This window comes from Phalangium opilio, unplaced genomic scaffold (assembly GCF_054372755.1).
Source record: "Phalangium opilio isolate 3A_F unplaced genomic scaffold, DU_Popi_V2 ptg000031l_1, whole genome shotgun sequence".
NCBI classification, from domain to species: Eukaryota; Metazoa; Arthropoda; class Arachnida; order Opiliones; family Phalangiidae; genus Phalangium; species Phalangium opilio.
In genome coordinates, this window is record NW_028324158.1 from 12,181,690 (window position 1) to 12,197,734 (window position 16,045).

Below are 16,045 nucleotides of genomic sequence, written 5' to 3' on the forward strand. Positions count from 1 at the left end.
TAGCAGTTTCCACACAATACTTTACGCGTACTCTCAGCATTGACCACGTGGTAACGCGTTCGCCACGTTTTGGCGGTTCAATAGACCACGATTTAACCGCTCGGGTACAACACGAAAACGTCATACATACGTGTTCCACTTACGACCATTCTCGGCCCTCGGGTAGTCAAGGCCCTTGACTAAACCAATTTCAAGTCGGATATTATTCTCCTTTTACTAAGGAAAACTTACCTGTTTTAGGTATTACCAGTTGTAATACCTATTTCCCATCAATAACCAGGGAAAACACCGATTACTTTCCGTCGAATTAAAATGACCCAAATCAATCACTATTATAGTGGATCAAAAGTGGGTTGATTTTATTTGTACTGTTAAGTGGCTATTGATTAAGCCACAAATAATAGGAACACGTTACAAGCGTGAATTTAATCAGCAACACAAATGAATGGGAGGAGGGAAAAAATTAATTAATTAATTAATTAATTAGGGATAGGGGCCCGCGCGAGATATCGACCGATTCCCAAAAATATATCACAATAAACGTGAAAAACGGCTCCTTCAATGAAAGCACTCGTTTGTTATGGCCTCCAAAACGAAAAAAATGACCACTATCGTTCTTCAGCTCTCTTCCAATTAAATACTTAATTAGAAGACACGCCTAATTATTCTAAATTAAATAATATAAAAAAAAAAGGTTGATGGACAGGACAAAGGTCAAAAATCTCTTAAAAGTGAAGATGTAGTCTATAATTCAGACTTCCTTACCGATCCAAAACGGTAATTCTAATACTTGGATGTGGAATTGATTATTTATTTATTCATTATTATTATTATTATTTATATTAGGAAAAAAGAAAATGGTGGTTATTTCTTCTTCTTTTTGGTATCTGCGCGTTTTCGCGAAAGAGAGAAAGAGATTGGTGGCTAACAATGTGGGGAAAAAGGGTTGAATATTTATCCCACTCCCTATCAATGTTGGCCCTCCCTAATTGCCTCGGACTATCATTTACTAAGACTAGATTGTTAATTGGTCTGGCTAAAATGGTAGCGTTCTTGTTGGAAGTCCTCCTCGTCATCGTCGCTTTCGTCAGGTTCTTTCCCCGTCTCGTCACTACTTTCTTCTTCTTCTTCCTCTTCCTCCTCCTCTTCGTCTTCTTCTTCTTCGGACGCGCTCTTTTCGGGCGCTCCCTCTTTCCCATCGTCGCCCTCGGGAACGACTCTCTCCTCGAAGGTGACTATTTCGTTAGGTATGCGCTGTCGGAACGCCGCTTCCAGTTCGTCCTCGTCGCTTTCCAGGCGTTTCTTTCGAGCGAAGAGCGAATAATTCGTCAACAGTTCCAAAGCCGTCGGGTATTCGGCGGGAGGAGTATGTAAGATCTTGTAAATAGGCGATAAATGTTCTTCCAATTCAGCCGACTACGGAGAAATATTTATTAAAGGTCCCCTTTTTCAAAATGAAAACAAATATATCGTTCCCCCCCCCCCATTTCTCTGTCTCACTCTCTCTCTCTCTCTCACACACTCTCTCTCACTCACTCTCTCTCTCACACTCTCTCTCACTCACTCTCTCACTCACTCTCTCACTCACTCTCTCACTCACTCCTCACTCTCTCACTCACTCTCTCTCTCACTCTCTCTCACTCACTCTCTCACTCACTCTCTCACTCACTCTCTCTCTCACTCACTCTCTCTCACTCACTCTCTCACTCACTCTCTCACTCACTCTCTCACTCACTCTCTCACTCACTCTCTCACTCACTCTCTCACTCACTCTCTCACTCACTCTCTCTCACTCTCTCTCTCTCTCTCTCACACTCACACTCTCTCTCTCTCTCACTCTCTCACACTCACACTCACACTCTCTCACACTCACACTCACACTCTCTCACACTCACTCTCTCTCTCTCTCACCACTTCAAGTCGAGTCAAATCGGGAATTCCATCCTCGTCTACGGTGAACGTTGTATTTGGGAAAAAGAACTTGAAGAAGACGCAAAAACAGTTAGTTAAAAGACCAATAACTAATTAATAAATAAATAAATAAATAAAGGACTACTTACCCACAATGCCACGCAAAAAAAGGCATAAATGTCGTTCTCGGGGCAAGGTTTGTTCAGACCCGGACACTGAAAACTACCAAGAAAATACGAGGAGGGTTAAAATAAAAGGAGGACGGGGTCGTCAAAATGTGGCGATCGGACTAACTTGATTCCGTTGAAAGACGGCAAAGTTAAATTTTGGAGTTTACTCTGAAATAATTTTATTTAATAACACATTTAAAAATTTTGACGCAAATTTTGGAGGCCACAAAACTATAATGGTATAAGTATATTTACCTCCAGCAACGGAATGGTGTCGAGAATGGCGTAATTTTGGTTTTTAACAAACACCGTATCCGGATGTAACTATCAAAGAGAGACCGAAGAAGACAAGCTAAAACTAAGTCGGGAGGAAAATTGAAAAAAAAGCGATACGTACACATCCATGAATTAAATTTGCCGAATGCAAAGTGTTGAGCGCTTCCAAAATGGCCGACAAAATCAAGAGCTTTTCTTCCAGAGAAATGGATTGAGTCTGGAGACGATGTAGCCACGATTCGCGCCGTTCTTGTTGAACGTAAGCCACGCGACAATTCTATAACGCAACGTTAAATCATTACTTTGGTTTCGTTTGGCCGACGTCAGTAGTATAGACACGCCCTCTTACGCTGGAAAAAAAGATGGCGTCGATCTTGAGCAAATGTTCGCTTTGCAGAGCGGCGTACTGTTTGGCGCGATCGAGGAAAGATTCTTGCATTTGGTCGCATTCGGTCAAATACTGCTTGAGAGTGACGGGGGCGTTTAAGAAGGTAGAAACGTAACAATCTATCCCCATTTTATTCTCCACACGCTCCACGTTATAGTATTCGATCTGCCTGACGTGTTTCACCAGACCATCGTATTTCTGACACGTCATAAAAAAATAAAATCGCCGTCAACTCGGACATGAACCAAAAGGGACGGAAGACACTCTAAAGAATAAACTCACGTCGTATTGTTCAATTCTCAAATCGGGATATTGCAAATTTAACTCGGGAAAAACGGAGCGATAATAGACGATGACGCGTCGCTAAGGTCAGAAAGAAAGATAAGATTTTCAATATTACCTAAATACTTCGCGAGGGTACCATTTCGGAGTCATCTTCGTGGAATTTTTTTTGCAACTCGAATCGCAGTTTATTCAAATCCGACACGTTGGCGCAAATGGCCGCTTCGTCTTTTTCTTCACTCTGAGATAAAAATGACAATACAATGGCGCGATTGCCAGTACACGCGAACTATTAGATACAAACCTCGTCCAAGTCACTTTTATCGGCTAATTTGTGACGAAATTTCGATCGGATTTTCTTGGTTTCTTTCCTGAGTTGGACGATACGTTCCAAGTCGGGTTCCTGACGCAACCAGGGCGTGATTTCCTCGTACGTTTGTCGGTAGGATGCTTCCGAGTCGCTTAAACAACGCGCTTTCTCCAATTCCGTACTCAATTCCTTGTACAGTTGTTGCGTCAAGATGGCCATAACACTAGCGTGATTAGTTCTCTCCTAAGAAATATACATACGAACGGTCAAGTACGTACGTCCGAGAGCTAAAACATAGGCGCCAAGCCGCCAAGGACCGCGCTTACCAAATTACATTCGGCTATTTCTCGCTGTAAACACTTTTTCAACTCGCGCACGGCGGCCAATATTTGTTTCTCGGAAAATTCGCGCCTGGGAGACGTCGAGCGTGAAAAAATGTTTTTCCTAGCGTGTAAAGCGAGCGCCTGCCAAACCAAATAAAAAAAGGACCAAAGGTGAATCGCTTAAACCACCCGATGACCTACTTTTATACTTTGCGGTACGCACTTTGTTTAAAAGATCGAGACTTTCCATCAGCGCCGAATGAGCTTGATTCGTCTTAAATTGAATGTCTCGAAATTTCGAGGCGCATTCTTCCTACAAGGGGAAACGGATTAAAACAAGGCGCGCCCCCTTCCCCCCCTCCCCCCCCCCTCCCCGAGGAATGGCTTAGAGTACTTTAATTTTACGATAGAACATGACTAGATCCTGGAGTTGAATAGGAATAGCGTTGCTGGTCGTCCTCATTTGTAAAAACGGTTCGTAAGTCTTTTGTAAATCAATCAAAACCGCCTACGCGAATAAGAATAATAAATTGAATCAACGTCCACCCCTGACACGTCACGTCATATTAATTATTTCGATAAAATTACTCCTAATTGCGAGACCCGTTCGCGTAAAGGCATTCCTTCCACCAGATCGCAAAAATATTTCAACTGTCCGTGAAACTCCAATCGAATTTCGTTCCTTTTACTTATTAATTCGGGCAAGAGTTTCTGCGCAGCGTTTGGATTGGACGCATTTCGTCACAACTATCCGTTTTGCAAATTAATTAAAAGAAGACATGCACTTACGGCATCCGGGCAAAGTGAAATGTCTCGTTGTATTTCGCGGTATAAGTTTTCCCAATGATTAACGTTCTTGAGCGAGTCGTGATCGGGAGAAGGGGTGGGATGTTCCTTGCCCTTCCATAACAAGTGGATGGCTGTTTCGACGCAGTCCTGCGAAATACCCATGCCAGGACCAACGGGTAACTGTTGACGCGTAATGGTAACGCGGGGAATGTCCGCCAGAAGAGACGTGATTTGGGAAAAGACATCGCATTGAGATAAAATATCCGGTTTCTGTTGTTGTTGACTCATCAATTTACGGTTTCGTTTCTCTAGAGCCTATCGTTAAGTCCCGGGATTAATATCAAATCAGCGTCAGCGTTTCGCCGATAAAAACTCGTACGTCTACCAACCTCGGACTTTCCCCGTTCTTTAGACAGTTCCATTCGTAAACTTTCAATTTCGGAGACAAGCATATTGGCGCCTTCGGGTTGGACAAAACCATTTTACTAGTAGACCTAACAAAAGCTCGAGTACCTCGTCGAAAACTTATATATTATACCTATATTGCAACCGTGATCGCTAATGGAGGAATTGCTGCCATAGGCATAGGCGTTCTTCTTGTTCAGGCCTTTAAAATTATTACCCATTTTCAAACGATTGGCGGCGGAGGTGGCGGAGGCGAAGTTGGACATTTTCTCCATCTTGTCGAGAGCCACGTTCTTCCGATCTTTCAACCTGTCAATGAGGGCCATTGTAACGACGACTAGATCGTTTCCGTAAAGGAAGCGGTATAAAGCGATTACCCTCGCTTCTCGTACAAGGGAGAAGGGACGGGGGAAGTTTTACTCCTGGCCAAAAAACCGTTTTCCGTCAAATGAGCGATGATGTTAAAGCCGTCGCCCTCCAGATTGACGACCATAAAGCATTCCCCCTGAGACGAGTTTGTCTTAAAACCCGAAGCGTGAAGAAGCTTCTCGGCCGTGATATCTTGTAACTCGGCCATGGCCTGAAACCGCGCCAAACCAATTAACCCTATCATCATCGCGACTCCCCAAAGTTATCAGCGACTATACCTCTTGATAAAGGCCGTCTACGACCAACAAGTCGTAGAATTCGCAATGAATGGCCAAGTAGGGGACGTTGGCCAAATGAGCGGGAATTTCCACCACACCTTGGCAAGAGACTTGTTCCGAATTACCAAAGTCAATGTAATGAACTTTGGCTTTGGACAAATAATTATCCACAGCTTCCACGCGACACCTGTACCACGTTTCGTCTTCGCTGAACCGTGTCGCGTAGATCTAACAACCGGTAAAACAAGTTTGCCTCATTTTCGTATATATTCGTCTACAGGGTTCGTACGAAATTTTTACATTGAAAATCCCTGACTTTTCCAGGTTATCCCTAACCAAATGTTGCCTATATCCCTGACCATTTTAAGGTGTTTACCAGAGCCAACTTCATCATATTTAGCATTGCATGAAGAATGGTTTGATATGCCAAACAAAATCCCTGACATATCCCTGACTTTTTAGGAAAATGTTTTAAATCCCTAACTTATCCCTGACTTTTTCCCCTATTTTCCATATCCCTGACTTATCCAGGTTATCCAGGATATCCAGGTTCCGTACGAACCCTGGTCTATAATTAGATAAGCCTATCTCCCTCCCTCCCTCCCTCCACTTAGGCCACAAAGGCGGGTGCCCTATTGTCAAACTGTTCTAAGTGTGCGTGAACAATATCAATAAATAATAAACTCTCGAGAAGATGCCAGGATATTGGTCTTTTTCGTATATAACAATAATAATAACTTTATTGATGACGAGTTTCTCAGCGACGGGGGCAGAGGAGCAAACGAGGTTCAGCTCGTTCTGAAGGTCCATCAACTGATTGGCGTCATAGTCGTTTTGCACATTGGCGTAGAACGAGATGGGATCCACCACGTGAGACAAACAGAGTTTCATGGAACAAATGTGCTATTCGAAGATCATCTCGTTCAATAAAATAAGCCCGATAGCAGGGACAAAGGCCGCGACTTACTCTTTCTTCGTAATGAGGTTTGCTATTAATGTCATTGGGGAAGGGGCTGTAGTTCGAATTGGAAGGTAGGTTGCCCCCATTACTGGCATTGTACGCCTGCTCGTACTTTTCCTTCTTCAGCTGATGCGAAGATTTGATAGTTTTTGGGACAAAGGTGCCCGACGGGTTGACGTTGCTGGCGTCTTTTATGCGTTTCAGCCATTTGTCCGATTTCCTGACCAGCAAAACGCTGCCGTTCCAATTAAAACCATTCTTACCTTCAATCGCGTTGTTCGCGTCTTCTTCCCGAGTGTAGTGAACGAAACTATATCAAGCGCCAAGACAAAATTTTCCTGATTAACAACGCGTTCCTCGCTAGCTGATACCAAAGAATATTCGTTTACGCTATTTTGGCTCCTGTTGAAGAAGGTTTCCGAGACTCGGGCATAAAAATGTCTTTAATTTCGCCGTATTGAGAGAACAAATCCCGAACCGTTTTCTACAAAGAATTAAATATTTTTACCCTCTCAGGGCCGCTTACCTTAACCCATATACGACCTCCCTGCCCAAGTTGGCTGTCCAATTAAGAAATTATAGTGCAATTTAATTATAACGCTCTTACCTCGTCTCCCGTTGGTGGAACATTTCCAACGAAAATGTCAAAATTGGTTCCTCTTGTTTTAGCCATTGTTGGGGAAGCGATTTTTAGTTAATAAATTTAGTGTGCGAACACGTCTGTACTCCGCGCGTACTCCACCACACTGACAGGGGACAGTCTGACAGAGGAACGAGAGCCAAGGCTTAGCAAACTCGGCTACTCGGCTCTTAATAACGGAAAGGACAAACACAGCAATGCAAAGACCAAATAAATACCGTCTTATCCGACATATAACCACAATTAAAAACTATTCATTAACCTAAATTAAGCCTAATTATGTTAAAACTCATTGGCGATATTTGGAAAAACGTCAAAGCAGGAGACGTACATGTTTATATCGATTGATTCCCAGCTGTGGTTTCTCATTCGCTCAAAAAGCGAGCCAAACCTTCCAATTGGCAACCCTTCTTGCAGAGACAGTACGTGGTACCGTCACCGTCAGTCTGGGAAATAAGGATATTTTTTAAACTATTCCTTGGGACCAGTGACCCCCCTAGTCCCCGAAATAATTAACTGGTCCCAGCCTTTGTTCTCCTATAGATTTGCAATTAACAAATTGGTCCTGAGGACCAGTAACCCCCACTTCTTGAATTAAAAAACTAGTCCAAGCAATTAATAAACTGGTTTTGGACCAGAGGAAGTGTGCTATTTCCCAGACTGGTCACCGTCAGAGCTCAATTAAAAATTATTTAAATAGGTCCGAAAAAATATATAGGTTTTATAGGTTAGACGAAAAGACAATTGCACAAGACATTTTATTGTGTTTGGAATTTATTTTTTATTATTCTACGTTCGAAGAAAGGTGTGAAAAATCTTTGTTAAATAAAACGGGGTAGAAGGAGTTAAAGATTTATTTTTCCCTGGTCGTCCGTCTTATAGTTTTTTTATTTTTTTTTTGTGAATCGGTAAAGAAATTAAATCAGGGAGAAATATGAAATTTAAAGAGGAAAAATATGATTAGGCGATTCTTTATACCGGAATAGTCTGCATAGAATAATTTCTATGAGACTTTCCATTGGCTTCATTTTCGAAAACATTTTTTCTTCGATTATACAATTATTTCGCGAGATTAGAGAACTCCAAGGATTGTTAGCGATCTCTCGATCTTGACGGATTCAAATATGACACCGGTAGAAACCAGTACACAGGGGCACGAACGCCATTAAAGGTTGAGAAACAACTCTAGTGTTAAAAACTACCGCAATCGGGCGCCATCGCCATCGTGAATTACCCCTAATGGCCCTAGTACCTCCACTCACCTGTTCCTTGGCACGTCATATATTAATCCGCCTCCTTTTTAAATTAAATTTTTCCCCCTCGTTAAAATTTCCCCGTTAAATTTATGAATTAAAACAAGCCATAATTTAGTTTAAGTATTTACCATAAGGGTGGGTGGGGGTGGGGGGTGGGACACAGCACCGAGGAAACTAACAACACTCATCTTTTTTTGTTTGCGCCGACTAGGAAGGGGCCAGAATCACATCTTTGGACAATCATTGCACACGATTTTTTTCATCATTTCTTTTAAAAACAACACGACGACATCTTTTTGGTTTGGTTTTTTTTTCCTTTTTTTTTTAAATATTTATAACCAGACAATTTACTCTAAAAAAAATTGCTTTCATCGCTGGCAAGGCCTAACAACATTTCTTCATATTTTTATACCGTTTTAAGCCCAAATAAAATTCTGGCTTTTTGTTTTTTTTGTTTTTTTCTTTTTGTTTTTGAACGAGTCTTTTGGTTTTTTTTTTTTTTTTTTTTTTTTCTCAAGAAGCAAATCGCGACTGACGATGATAATTTTGTTTTGTTTTGTTGAATTTCTAAGAATTTTTTTTTTTGTTCAATCTAAGCCAATTATTATTGGAATTCCGTTTTTTAAGCTACGAGCCCGTAATTTTGAGATTAAGTTTTGATATTTATTATTTATTATTTATTATTAATTATTATTTGAATGAAGGTTTGGTTATATAGAAAATATTTCAAAAAATTTTAAAATAAAGGTTGGTTAGTTTAGTTTAGTTTAGTTTAGTTTAATTGGAGCAATATTTGGACTAGTCTCGGTATTCGCCCGCGCGCGATGGCGTTCCAGAGTTACTTTTAATTTATTTTTTTTTTTTTATTATTCTAAACCCGACTAAATCTAATTTTTTGCAATCTTTTTTAATTAGAGGATTAGTTTTAAATGGAATTAATTAATTAATGTATATATTAATCGTTAACTCGTCAAATTTCTAATTAAAAAAACTTTTTTTTTCTTTTTCTTTTGACAAGTTAATACATTGGAAAAGTTTTTTTGTTTTTTTTTTTTCGTTTAGTTTGCGACTTCTATTATATTTATTATTTTAAATTCTAAACCTATAAATATTCTGTACAATTTTCATTGCTTTTATTCATAATTTTGACGCAAACTTAAAAACGTAAAAATGCGGGAAAACGGAACGGTGGAGAGGAGTTAAAGGCAAAGTTTGATACGTAAGAGTTAGATTACTGTCCTAGCGCAGGGATAACGGTAAAGGAACGGAGATAGATACGCGTTTTTCTCCATTTCTTCACCCGTTTCAATCAAACTCTACCTTTACTTTACCTGTCTCGAAAAAACGCACCTTTTATGACTTTCTCGTATGGGGTCGCGATAAAATTTCAATTATTAAGAGTTAAATGACATTAATGACTAAACTAATAAAGGTTTGGGGGGAAATAGGAATTTGTTTTCGTTTAAGCGTTGAATTGTTCATTCGCTTTGAAAGTAGATCATTTGGAAAAAAGTCTGACAGTCAGTCTGTTTGTTAAATACAATATTGTTGGTTGGCGCGAAAGGCCGAGAGATTTTAAGATTTAAGGGATATTTTTCTTTTGGAACGGCGGAAAGAATTTCCATAGAGAAGAGGAGAGAAGACAGTAGAGGGGGTTGGGGGGTTGGGGAGTGTCGTTACGGGGTTGAGAGAGAGAGAGAAAGAAAGAGAGAGGGGGTCAGACGAGGGACAAATCTTATCTCCTTCGTTGGTAGGGGTTGGCAGCCCCATTGCTCGAAGAAGAAGAGTGTTGGTGGCAAGAAAGACCGTCGTTGTCCCCTTCAATGATTACGTCACCCCCATCAACCATGACGTCACCCCCGCCGCCGCCGCCGCCGCTTCCGCCATCTGCCACGACACGCAAGCAACCTCAATCGTTCGTACAGTTTGCCCCTGACCAACATTGACGCCACCCCATTAAATTCAGTTTCGTTGCCAGTCGAGAAAAATTTGCGTCAAACGTAAATTATCAACAACTCTCTCTCTGTATTTCGCAGCCTTGAAATCTACACTCGCGCATGCGCGTGCGCCATTAGCGCCCTTATTAAACGGCTAAAACCAAGACCACGTTCAATTATCAATTATGGAGAAGCGCGTCACTCGCGTAGGTCACCTCCCTCACCTCACTCTCAAAGTTGAGAGAGATTTCAAGTCTGTGAGAAACAATTAGTACTCTCTTCGGACAAAGTACTTCACTTTGTCCGAAGAGAGTATTAAGTATTATAGTGCGCCCTCGAAGAAAAGTGTCGGTGATAAGACTTAAAAGATTTAAAAATAGGTTTCTCGGAGCTTGTTCTAACCTGGCTGAGAGTTGGGGTGGCTGGTGGCTAGAGGACGGCCTCCCACTCCCGTCGTGTTATGGGACTGCTCGTAGTCTAAAACCTCTTGGTATATCAAGTCTGAAGACGTAATCGGATTACACGTTTTATCATTCAGGGTTACTGGGGGGTTATTTCGAGAATAATAATACCTTTCCACTGCTCTACAGTGTGCTCTCGTTCATCCACAGAATGATCATACGGTGCCGGAGAAGGCTGCTCAAAAATAACCAGAGATAATTATTAATTACGAATTAAAAAGGGCTTGTAACTGTCATTAAGGCGCTCTTCGTTTAAACTAGGATCTTACCGCGTTAACTTCACTCTCGTCGTACCATACGTTGATATAGGAGTGCATCAAGGCGTCATCTACGGAGATTCTCCTCTCTGGATCGATGACCAGCATCTTTGAGAGCAGGTCCCTGGCTTGGCTGGCCTTGAGCTTGCTGTGCTCGGAACTGTCCGCCGGAAACAAGACATCCGGAAAGAGTTTCTCGAACGAGTAACCCGAGTACTTTGGCCGGTTCTCCACGTAATTGCGCACCGTCGGTTGCAACCTCCTCATAAACTCTTGAGAAGGCGTTCCCAGTTGCTCGATGATTTTATTCCATTGGTCGATGTCTGTTTCGACTCTAGTTAAGGCTTCGAAAATGTTCAAATAATTCAAAACGTTCGCGGTTAAAAAGGATACGATCGGTTCCGGGAAACAAGACGGCGCCACGAATCATTTCTCCCATAATACAACCCACTGACCAAATGTCGACTAATAAGGGAAGACAAGACAAAAAATACATTAATGTATGACGGAAACGCGAAAAAAGCAAAGGGTAGGTATCGAGGGGGAAAATGATTTTGAGGAAGGGATTAGACTAGTTAAGTTAGTAGTTTGGTCACCACCATTCTCCTTGTATCCCATCCCCAGGATAACCTCAGGGGCGCGGTAGTATCGCGTGACGACGTAAGGGGTCATCATGAAAGTGGTGCCGGCGGTGCGCGCCAGCCCAAAGTCCAAGATCTTCAGGGTACAGTCGGACTTTACAACTATGTTGGAGGGCTTCAGGTCCCTGTGGATGATTCCAGCCGAGTGTAGGTGTTTGATGCCGCATAGCATCTGGTACAGCAGGTACGACATCCTCTCGTGGTCCAAGTCCATTTGGATCACTTGGCACAGATTCGCGTCCATCAGCTCCATTACCAAATATCTAAGTGGTCATCCAAAAAAGCCACCGGTAAAACAACAACAATGGCAACGGACAATCTTATAATATCTTCGCTCTTACACATCTTGAAACTCTTCCAGAGTTCTTTGAGGAGTGAAGGCATTTAGAAGACCAATAATCTGTCCAACAAACAAAAACCCAACCATTGACTTTCTACTCGAGGCGACGAGCGAAGAGCAATGACAAGTTAGGCCCTCTTACGTTTTTGTGATTTACAAGTTTCATTAATTTAAATTCTCTGTAGGCGCGTTTAGCGTGGGTTACATTTTGAAACGGTCGACTCAGTTTCTTGATGGCCACGTTTTGGCCCGTTACCGTGTCATAAGCCGCGCTTCATTCAAAAACATTAAAAAAACACTCGTTTCACAATTTAAATTATACCAACATTAGTACACATTCTGTATGAAGAAATATTATTATCGTGATAGGCTTAACGGGAAGAATTAACTTTAAGTGAGAGAACTACTGATTGGCGCGAGGTTCAATGGAATGGGCCTAAAAAGAATTAATACTGTCTATGAAGGAAGGTTTTTTGTGTTTTATTGATATTATTCACCAGACGATGCCTTGAGCTCCGGATCCGATGGGCTTGAGGTTCTGGTAGCGTTTGAGGATGGTGAATTTGGTGTCGCCTACCTCAACCGTGTAAAAGAGCGCGGAGTGTTTGGCGCTCATGGCTGTGTGGTTGACGCTTTGGGGGTTGACGCAGCGGGAGGGAGCGCAACGAGCCAGCATCCGCACCGAATCAGTGCCAACGGGCAACACCCCTGGTTAAGGGGCCTTTCCGCCGCAGCGACAACGAGAGAGACTTTGAATATTAGATCAAGATTATCACAACATTTGCCACCTTCTAAGCGCCTTCAACCTGAAACAACACCAAGCGAAGAATTCTCTCAACTTTATTAAACCCCCGGATTCGCGAGCGCGACTCGTGACTCGTGACAACCTAAACCAAAGATCACGCGTAGATTACAAGAGGGAATAGAATTTAACATTGAACAAGTTACACGCGTAAAATGTGGGTGGGGAGGGCGTGTTAGTTTCGTAAGCACTAATGTAGTACATGATTCATTTTTTCTAACTCCTAAGGGTAATATTCAAGATGGTTGGGGGTACAATGGTACATTGAGGTCTTACCATACCTAAATGGTTGGTAATTTTGCCTCAGAGTAATGGCAGCACTCTACCTTTGACTGTATAAGCCTATATATGGCAATATAACATAAGTGCCACTACTACTAATCTCACTTGGTTTGTTGTAGCCTAGTTACTAGCTAGCTAAGCTAACAGTAGGTATTATAGCTCATCCTCCTTTTACTTAAGCACACAAGATTGAGATATTCAGGCTATTACAGCTGTCAATCAGTCCATTGTAAGTTTTCCCCACAAAATTCTCGGAATAAATATTTTGGGAACTGGTTCATAATACTTGGGCGGCCAAGAGTCCCTCAGTCCAGTTGTTCAGCCCCCTTATTTTTACTAAAATTCCCTGAGAACCGGTATTGCTGCGCTGATTTTGAGCCAAACCAAGACGCTCAAGGGTTATATTCTTTCTAACACTATGGTAAGGAAATGGTTTTCTGCTATTGTTCATTTTGGTACTGGTTGGAAATGCAATGACGGCAGCTCTGGGCCCACATCCCCTCCCTCCCTTCCTTCCTTCCACCCCTCCCGCGCGCCAACCCAACAAACCGGTTTCATAGGCTTTCCAACAAATAGGCTTCATACAGCCGTCCATCAAATTAAAACTAACCAGGTGAATTCTTTAACAATGCATTGCCAATGTTGTTTCTTTCCCAATACTTTTAAGAGCCAAAACAGGATATTTTCTTAACAAACATCCGTACCATAGCTAACTTTCCCAATTCTTTCACATTATGAGCTTGCCTTAATCGGTTTCTACCCACGCTTGTTTTTCGTGTACCCGGGGTCAGGGGGGGAGGGTCAACTCGCAAACACACCTACAAACCTAAGCAAAAGCACTAGAAGGTCTGTTTTTTTAACCGCACCTAGCTAAAAACCATAAGAATTTCACACTTCTAAGATAGTATTCTAGCAATGTCAAATGGTATGACATTTTTACTCCTATAAAATGTGAATCTGATGTTTAGGCCTAGGTGTGTGACTAAATAGATACTCAGGTTGGCAAGGTTGGCCAATTTGGATTGGTCAGACTCAGAATGGACGGTTTACGTGTGGTTTTGTTTTAGGTAAGATTAAGTTAGTGTTCGTTTGGAGGTTCGGTTTGTGGTCGTTGTGCTCTATGTGATAATGGGAGGGACTGTTCTTTGGGCAATTCGGGGTATCCTTCAACATTAAGGGATTAAAGCTAATAAGATTCATATTCAGATAGTCTGTTCGGCCGAGGCCTAACCATCAGCGATGTCGTTGTGCGGATTCTTTCAGGAGCCAATGGGAAAAAGCCAAAGTAAAAGGGCGCATCGAGCGGGGAAATGTACACAGGACAGTGGCCACAGGGACGGCCGAATGTGTCCGCCCGCCTATAAGCCTAACTAGGGACACTGACGGGTTGCAAAATTTTCTATTTTTGGGCCAACAGGCCCGAAGGAGCCTTAAATTAATGAAGAAGGAATATTACAAATACGTATTTACCCGTTTAATCGGTTCGAAGATCGAGGTAATTGGCAATTTCCCGTAAATTCGTCAAAGTCTGCAATTTTTCCGCGGACCGCGACGGCTTCTCCATGAGCGCTGTTCCTAATGGCGTCACAGAATTCGGTTCATGACGTCAGTCACGTCATCACTATTATCGATCGCTTCCATACTGGGACTCAGTTCAGTTCAGTTTCAAGAAAGGTACCCGCGCGCTATGAAACATTCCGCGCTTCTTTTAAACGGCTTTACGCCGCCTGCGACAAAAAGTTACTAGTTAGCCTCGGTCTATTCGCTAACGTAGAAGAATGAAGCAAAGGTATTGGTCAGGGTTCAAAAATCAAGCCTATTTTGATACAACGGTAATTTTATTAAGATGACCATAAACTTTTACAAAACAGTTTGCCCTGGTGCCAATAGGGAATGCAGACTTATTCAGGCAAAGATATCCATTTGCTACGCATCAAACCGCTTGCACTTTTGTCATTTTAAACCTTGATAAATTACGTAAGTTGAGGAATATTATGTTTTGAGGTGGAACCCCTTGGAATCCACCTTATTCCCTTTCGCCGGAAGTTAGGCTTAGCTCGGGATTCATGGGGGTGAGTAGCGGGAAGAAATTGGTCTGTCGTCCGCTACAGTATATATTTTTGGCTTATGTAGCAGACGACAGACCAATTTCTTCCCGCTATCACCAGGGCCGGAAATAAGAAAATTTTCTTATAGGACATGTGCCCATTGATCCCCTGTTTGATTGGAAAATTTATAGGACATTGTCCACTGGAGTGTGTAAAAATAGTAGCGCATCTCCATAGTCAAGCTATCAAAACTTCGGAAAATGTATTGGTCAAACTGTCCAATGACCCCCTTAGTTTTTAACAAAATTATGGGACATTTTGATATTTTATTGGACAATGTCCAGTGTCCTGTGCTTATTTCCGGCCCTGGCTATCACCCCCATGAATCCCGAGCTAAGCCTAACTTCCGGCGAAAGGGAATAAGGTGGATTGAAAAGGGGTACACTAACCTTCTCCAAGCTCTCTGAATAATGACAGCGGCTACGTATCTGAGAATCCCTTTAGGAAGCGCGGGGCTCAAACGAGATGGAACTGTTTGAGAGCAAAACGGGCAAAGAGTCGCGCTGCTCTTTTCGTTATTTTCAATTGCCTTGAGGGAGATGTCTCCGTGAGGACAGTCATAATCCCCGCTTTTTTCCACCACAACTGAACTATTAAAACGCGCTTTACTCCATCGTCTATAGTAGTTCTAAACAAACAATTCAACGTCATCATTTTGTGGGGGTGGGGGGGAGGGGAAAGAAACGACTCTCCAGGCCAGGGTACCTGAATAGTTTTAGCGGCCACGTTGCAGACTTGCGCGGCGGTAAGAGCACCCCGCGAAATCAAAAAAGACACAATTTCTTTGTGATCTTTCTTCCACGCGCAATCCAATGGAGTTTTTCTAACCAAAATTATAGTAAGACGATTCATCTGGCGT

At 42.2% G+C, this 16,045-nt stretch overlaps 3 protein-coding genes across 12 annotated transcripts in view; all 3 read right to left on the bottom strand.

The window, feature by feature from the left end:
- Positions 1 to 332: 332 nt before the first annotated feature.
- LOC149690668 (serine/threonine-protein kinase 31-like) lies at positions 333 to 7,590 on the bottom strand. 4 transcript variants are annotated; one of them, XM_089870252.1, is made up of 24 exons: positions 7,434 to 7,589; positions 7,070 to 7,271; positions 6,852 to 6,946; positions 6,469 to 6,772; positions 6,240 to 6,404; positions 5,502 to 5,729; positions 5,232 to 5,434; positions 4,988 to 5,163; positions 4,839 to 4,909; positions 4,450 to 4,764; positions 4,249 to 4,371; positions 4,055 to 4,168; positions 3,884 to 3,973; positions 3,664 to 3,801; positions 3,332 to 3,580; positions 3,167 to 3,268; positions 3,028 to 3,108; positions 2,707 to 2,943; positions 2,479 to 2,634; positions 2,337 to 2,405; positions 2,206 to 2,249; positions 2,061 to 2,133; positions 1,912 to 1,980; positions 333 to 1,416 (listed from the first exon to the last, which is right to left on the bottom strand). In XM_089870252.1, exons 2-24 carry the CDS (start codon positions 7,133 to 7,135, stop codon positions 1,024 to 1,026), a joined length of 3,561 nt encoding a protein of 1,186 aa, XP_089726378.1. In that variant the 5' UTR covers positions 7,136 to 7,271; positions 7,434 to 7,589; the 3' UTR covers positions 333 to 1,023. The 4 variants fall into 4 exon arrangements, with proteins under 4 accessions (XP_089726378.1, XP_089726379.1, XP_089726380.1 ...); XM_089870253.1 differs by having other exon boundaries at positions 7,070 to 7,223; positions 7,321 to 7,587; XM_089870254.1 differs by having other exon boundaries at positions 5,247 to 5,434; positions 7,070 to 7,590.
- Positions 7,591 to 7,858: 268 nt separating this feature from the next.
- Positions 7,859 to 14,703, bottom strand: bsk (mitogen-activated protein kinase dJNK). Of its 2 annotated transcripts, none has more exons than XM_089870272.1 (10): positions 14,549 to 14,703; positions 12,492 to 12,800; positions 12,137 to 12,266; positions 11,996 to 12,054; positions 11,613 to 11,917; positions 11,407 to 11,478; positions 11,026 to 11,336; positions 10,868 to 10,931; positions 10,698 to 10,796; positions 7,859 to 10,245 (listed from the first exon to the last, which is right to left on the bottom strand). In XM_089870272.1, the coding sequence occupies exons 2-10, from the start codon at positions 12,668 to 12,670 to the stop codon at positions 10,094 to 10,096; spliced, it is 1,371 nt and encodes a 456-aa protein (XP_089726398.1). In that variant the 5' UTR covers positions 12,671 to 12,800; positions 14,549 to 14,703; the 3' UTR covers positions 7,859 to 10,093. The 2 variants fall into 2 exon arrangements, with proteins under 2 accessions (XP_089726398.1, XP_089726397.1); XM_089870271.1 differs by having other exon boundaries at positions 11,610 to 11,917.
- Positions 14,704 to 14,897: 194 nt separating this feature from the next.
- LOC149690670 (inversin-like) overlaps positions 14,898 to 16,045 on the bottom strand; it is a 41,937-nt gene continuing 40,789 nt past the window's right edge. For all 6 annotated transcript variants that reach the window (XM_089870258.1, XM_089870259.1, XM_089870260.1 and 3 more), the window contains 3 exons: positions 15,892 to 16,009; positions 15,576 to 15,814; positions 14,898 to 15,042 (listed from right to left, as the gene is read on the bottom strand). In XM_089870258.1, the coding sequence (XP_089726384.1) occupies positions 15,012 to 15,042; positions 15,576 to 15,814; positions 15,892 to 16,009 (388 nt within the window). In that variant the 3' untranslated portion in view covers positions 14,898 to 15,011. The remainder of the gene's footprint in view (positions 15,043 to 15,575; positions 15,815 to 15,891; positions 16,010 to 16,045) is intronic.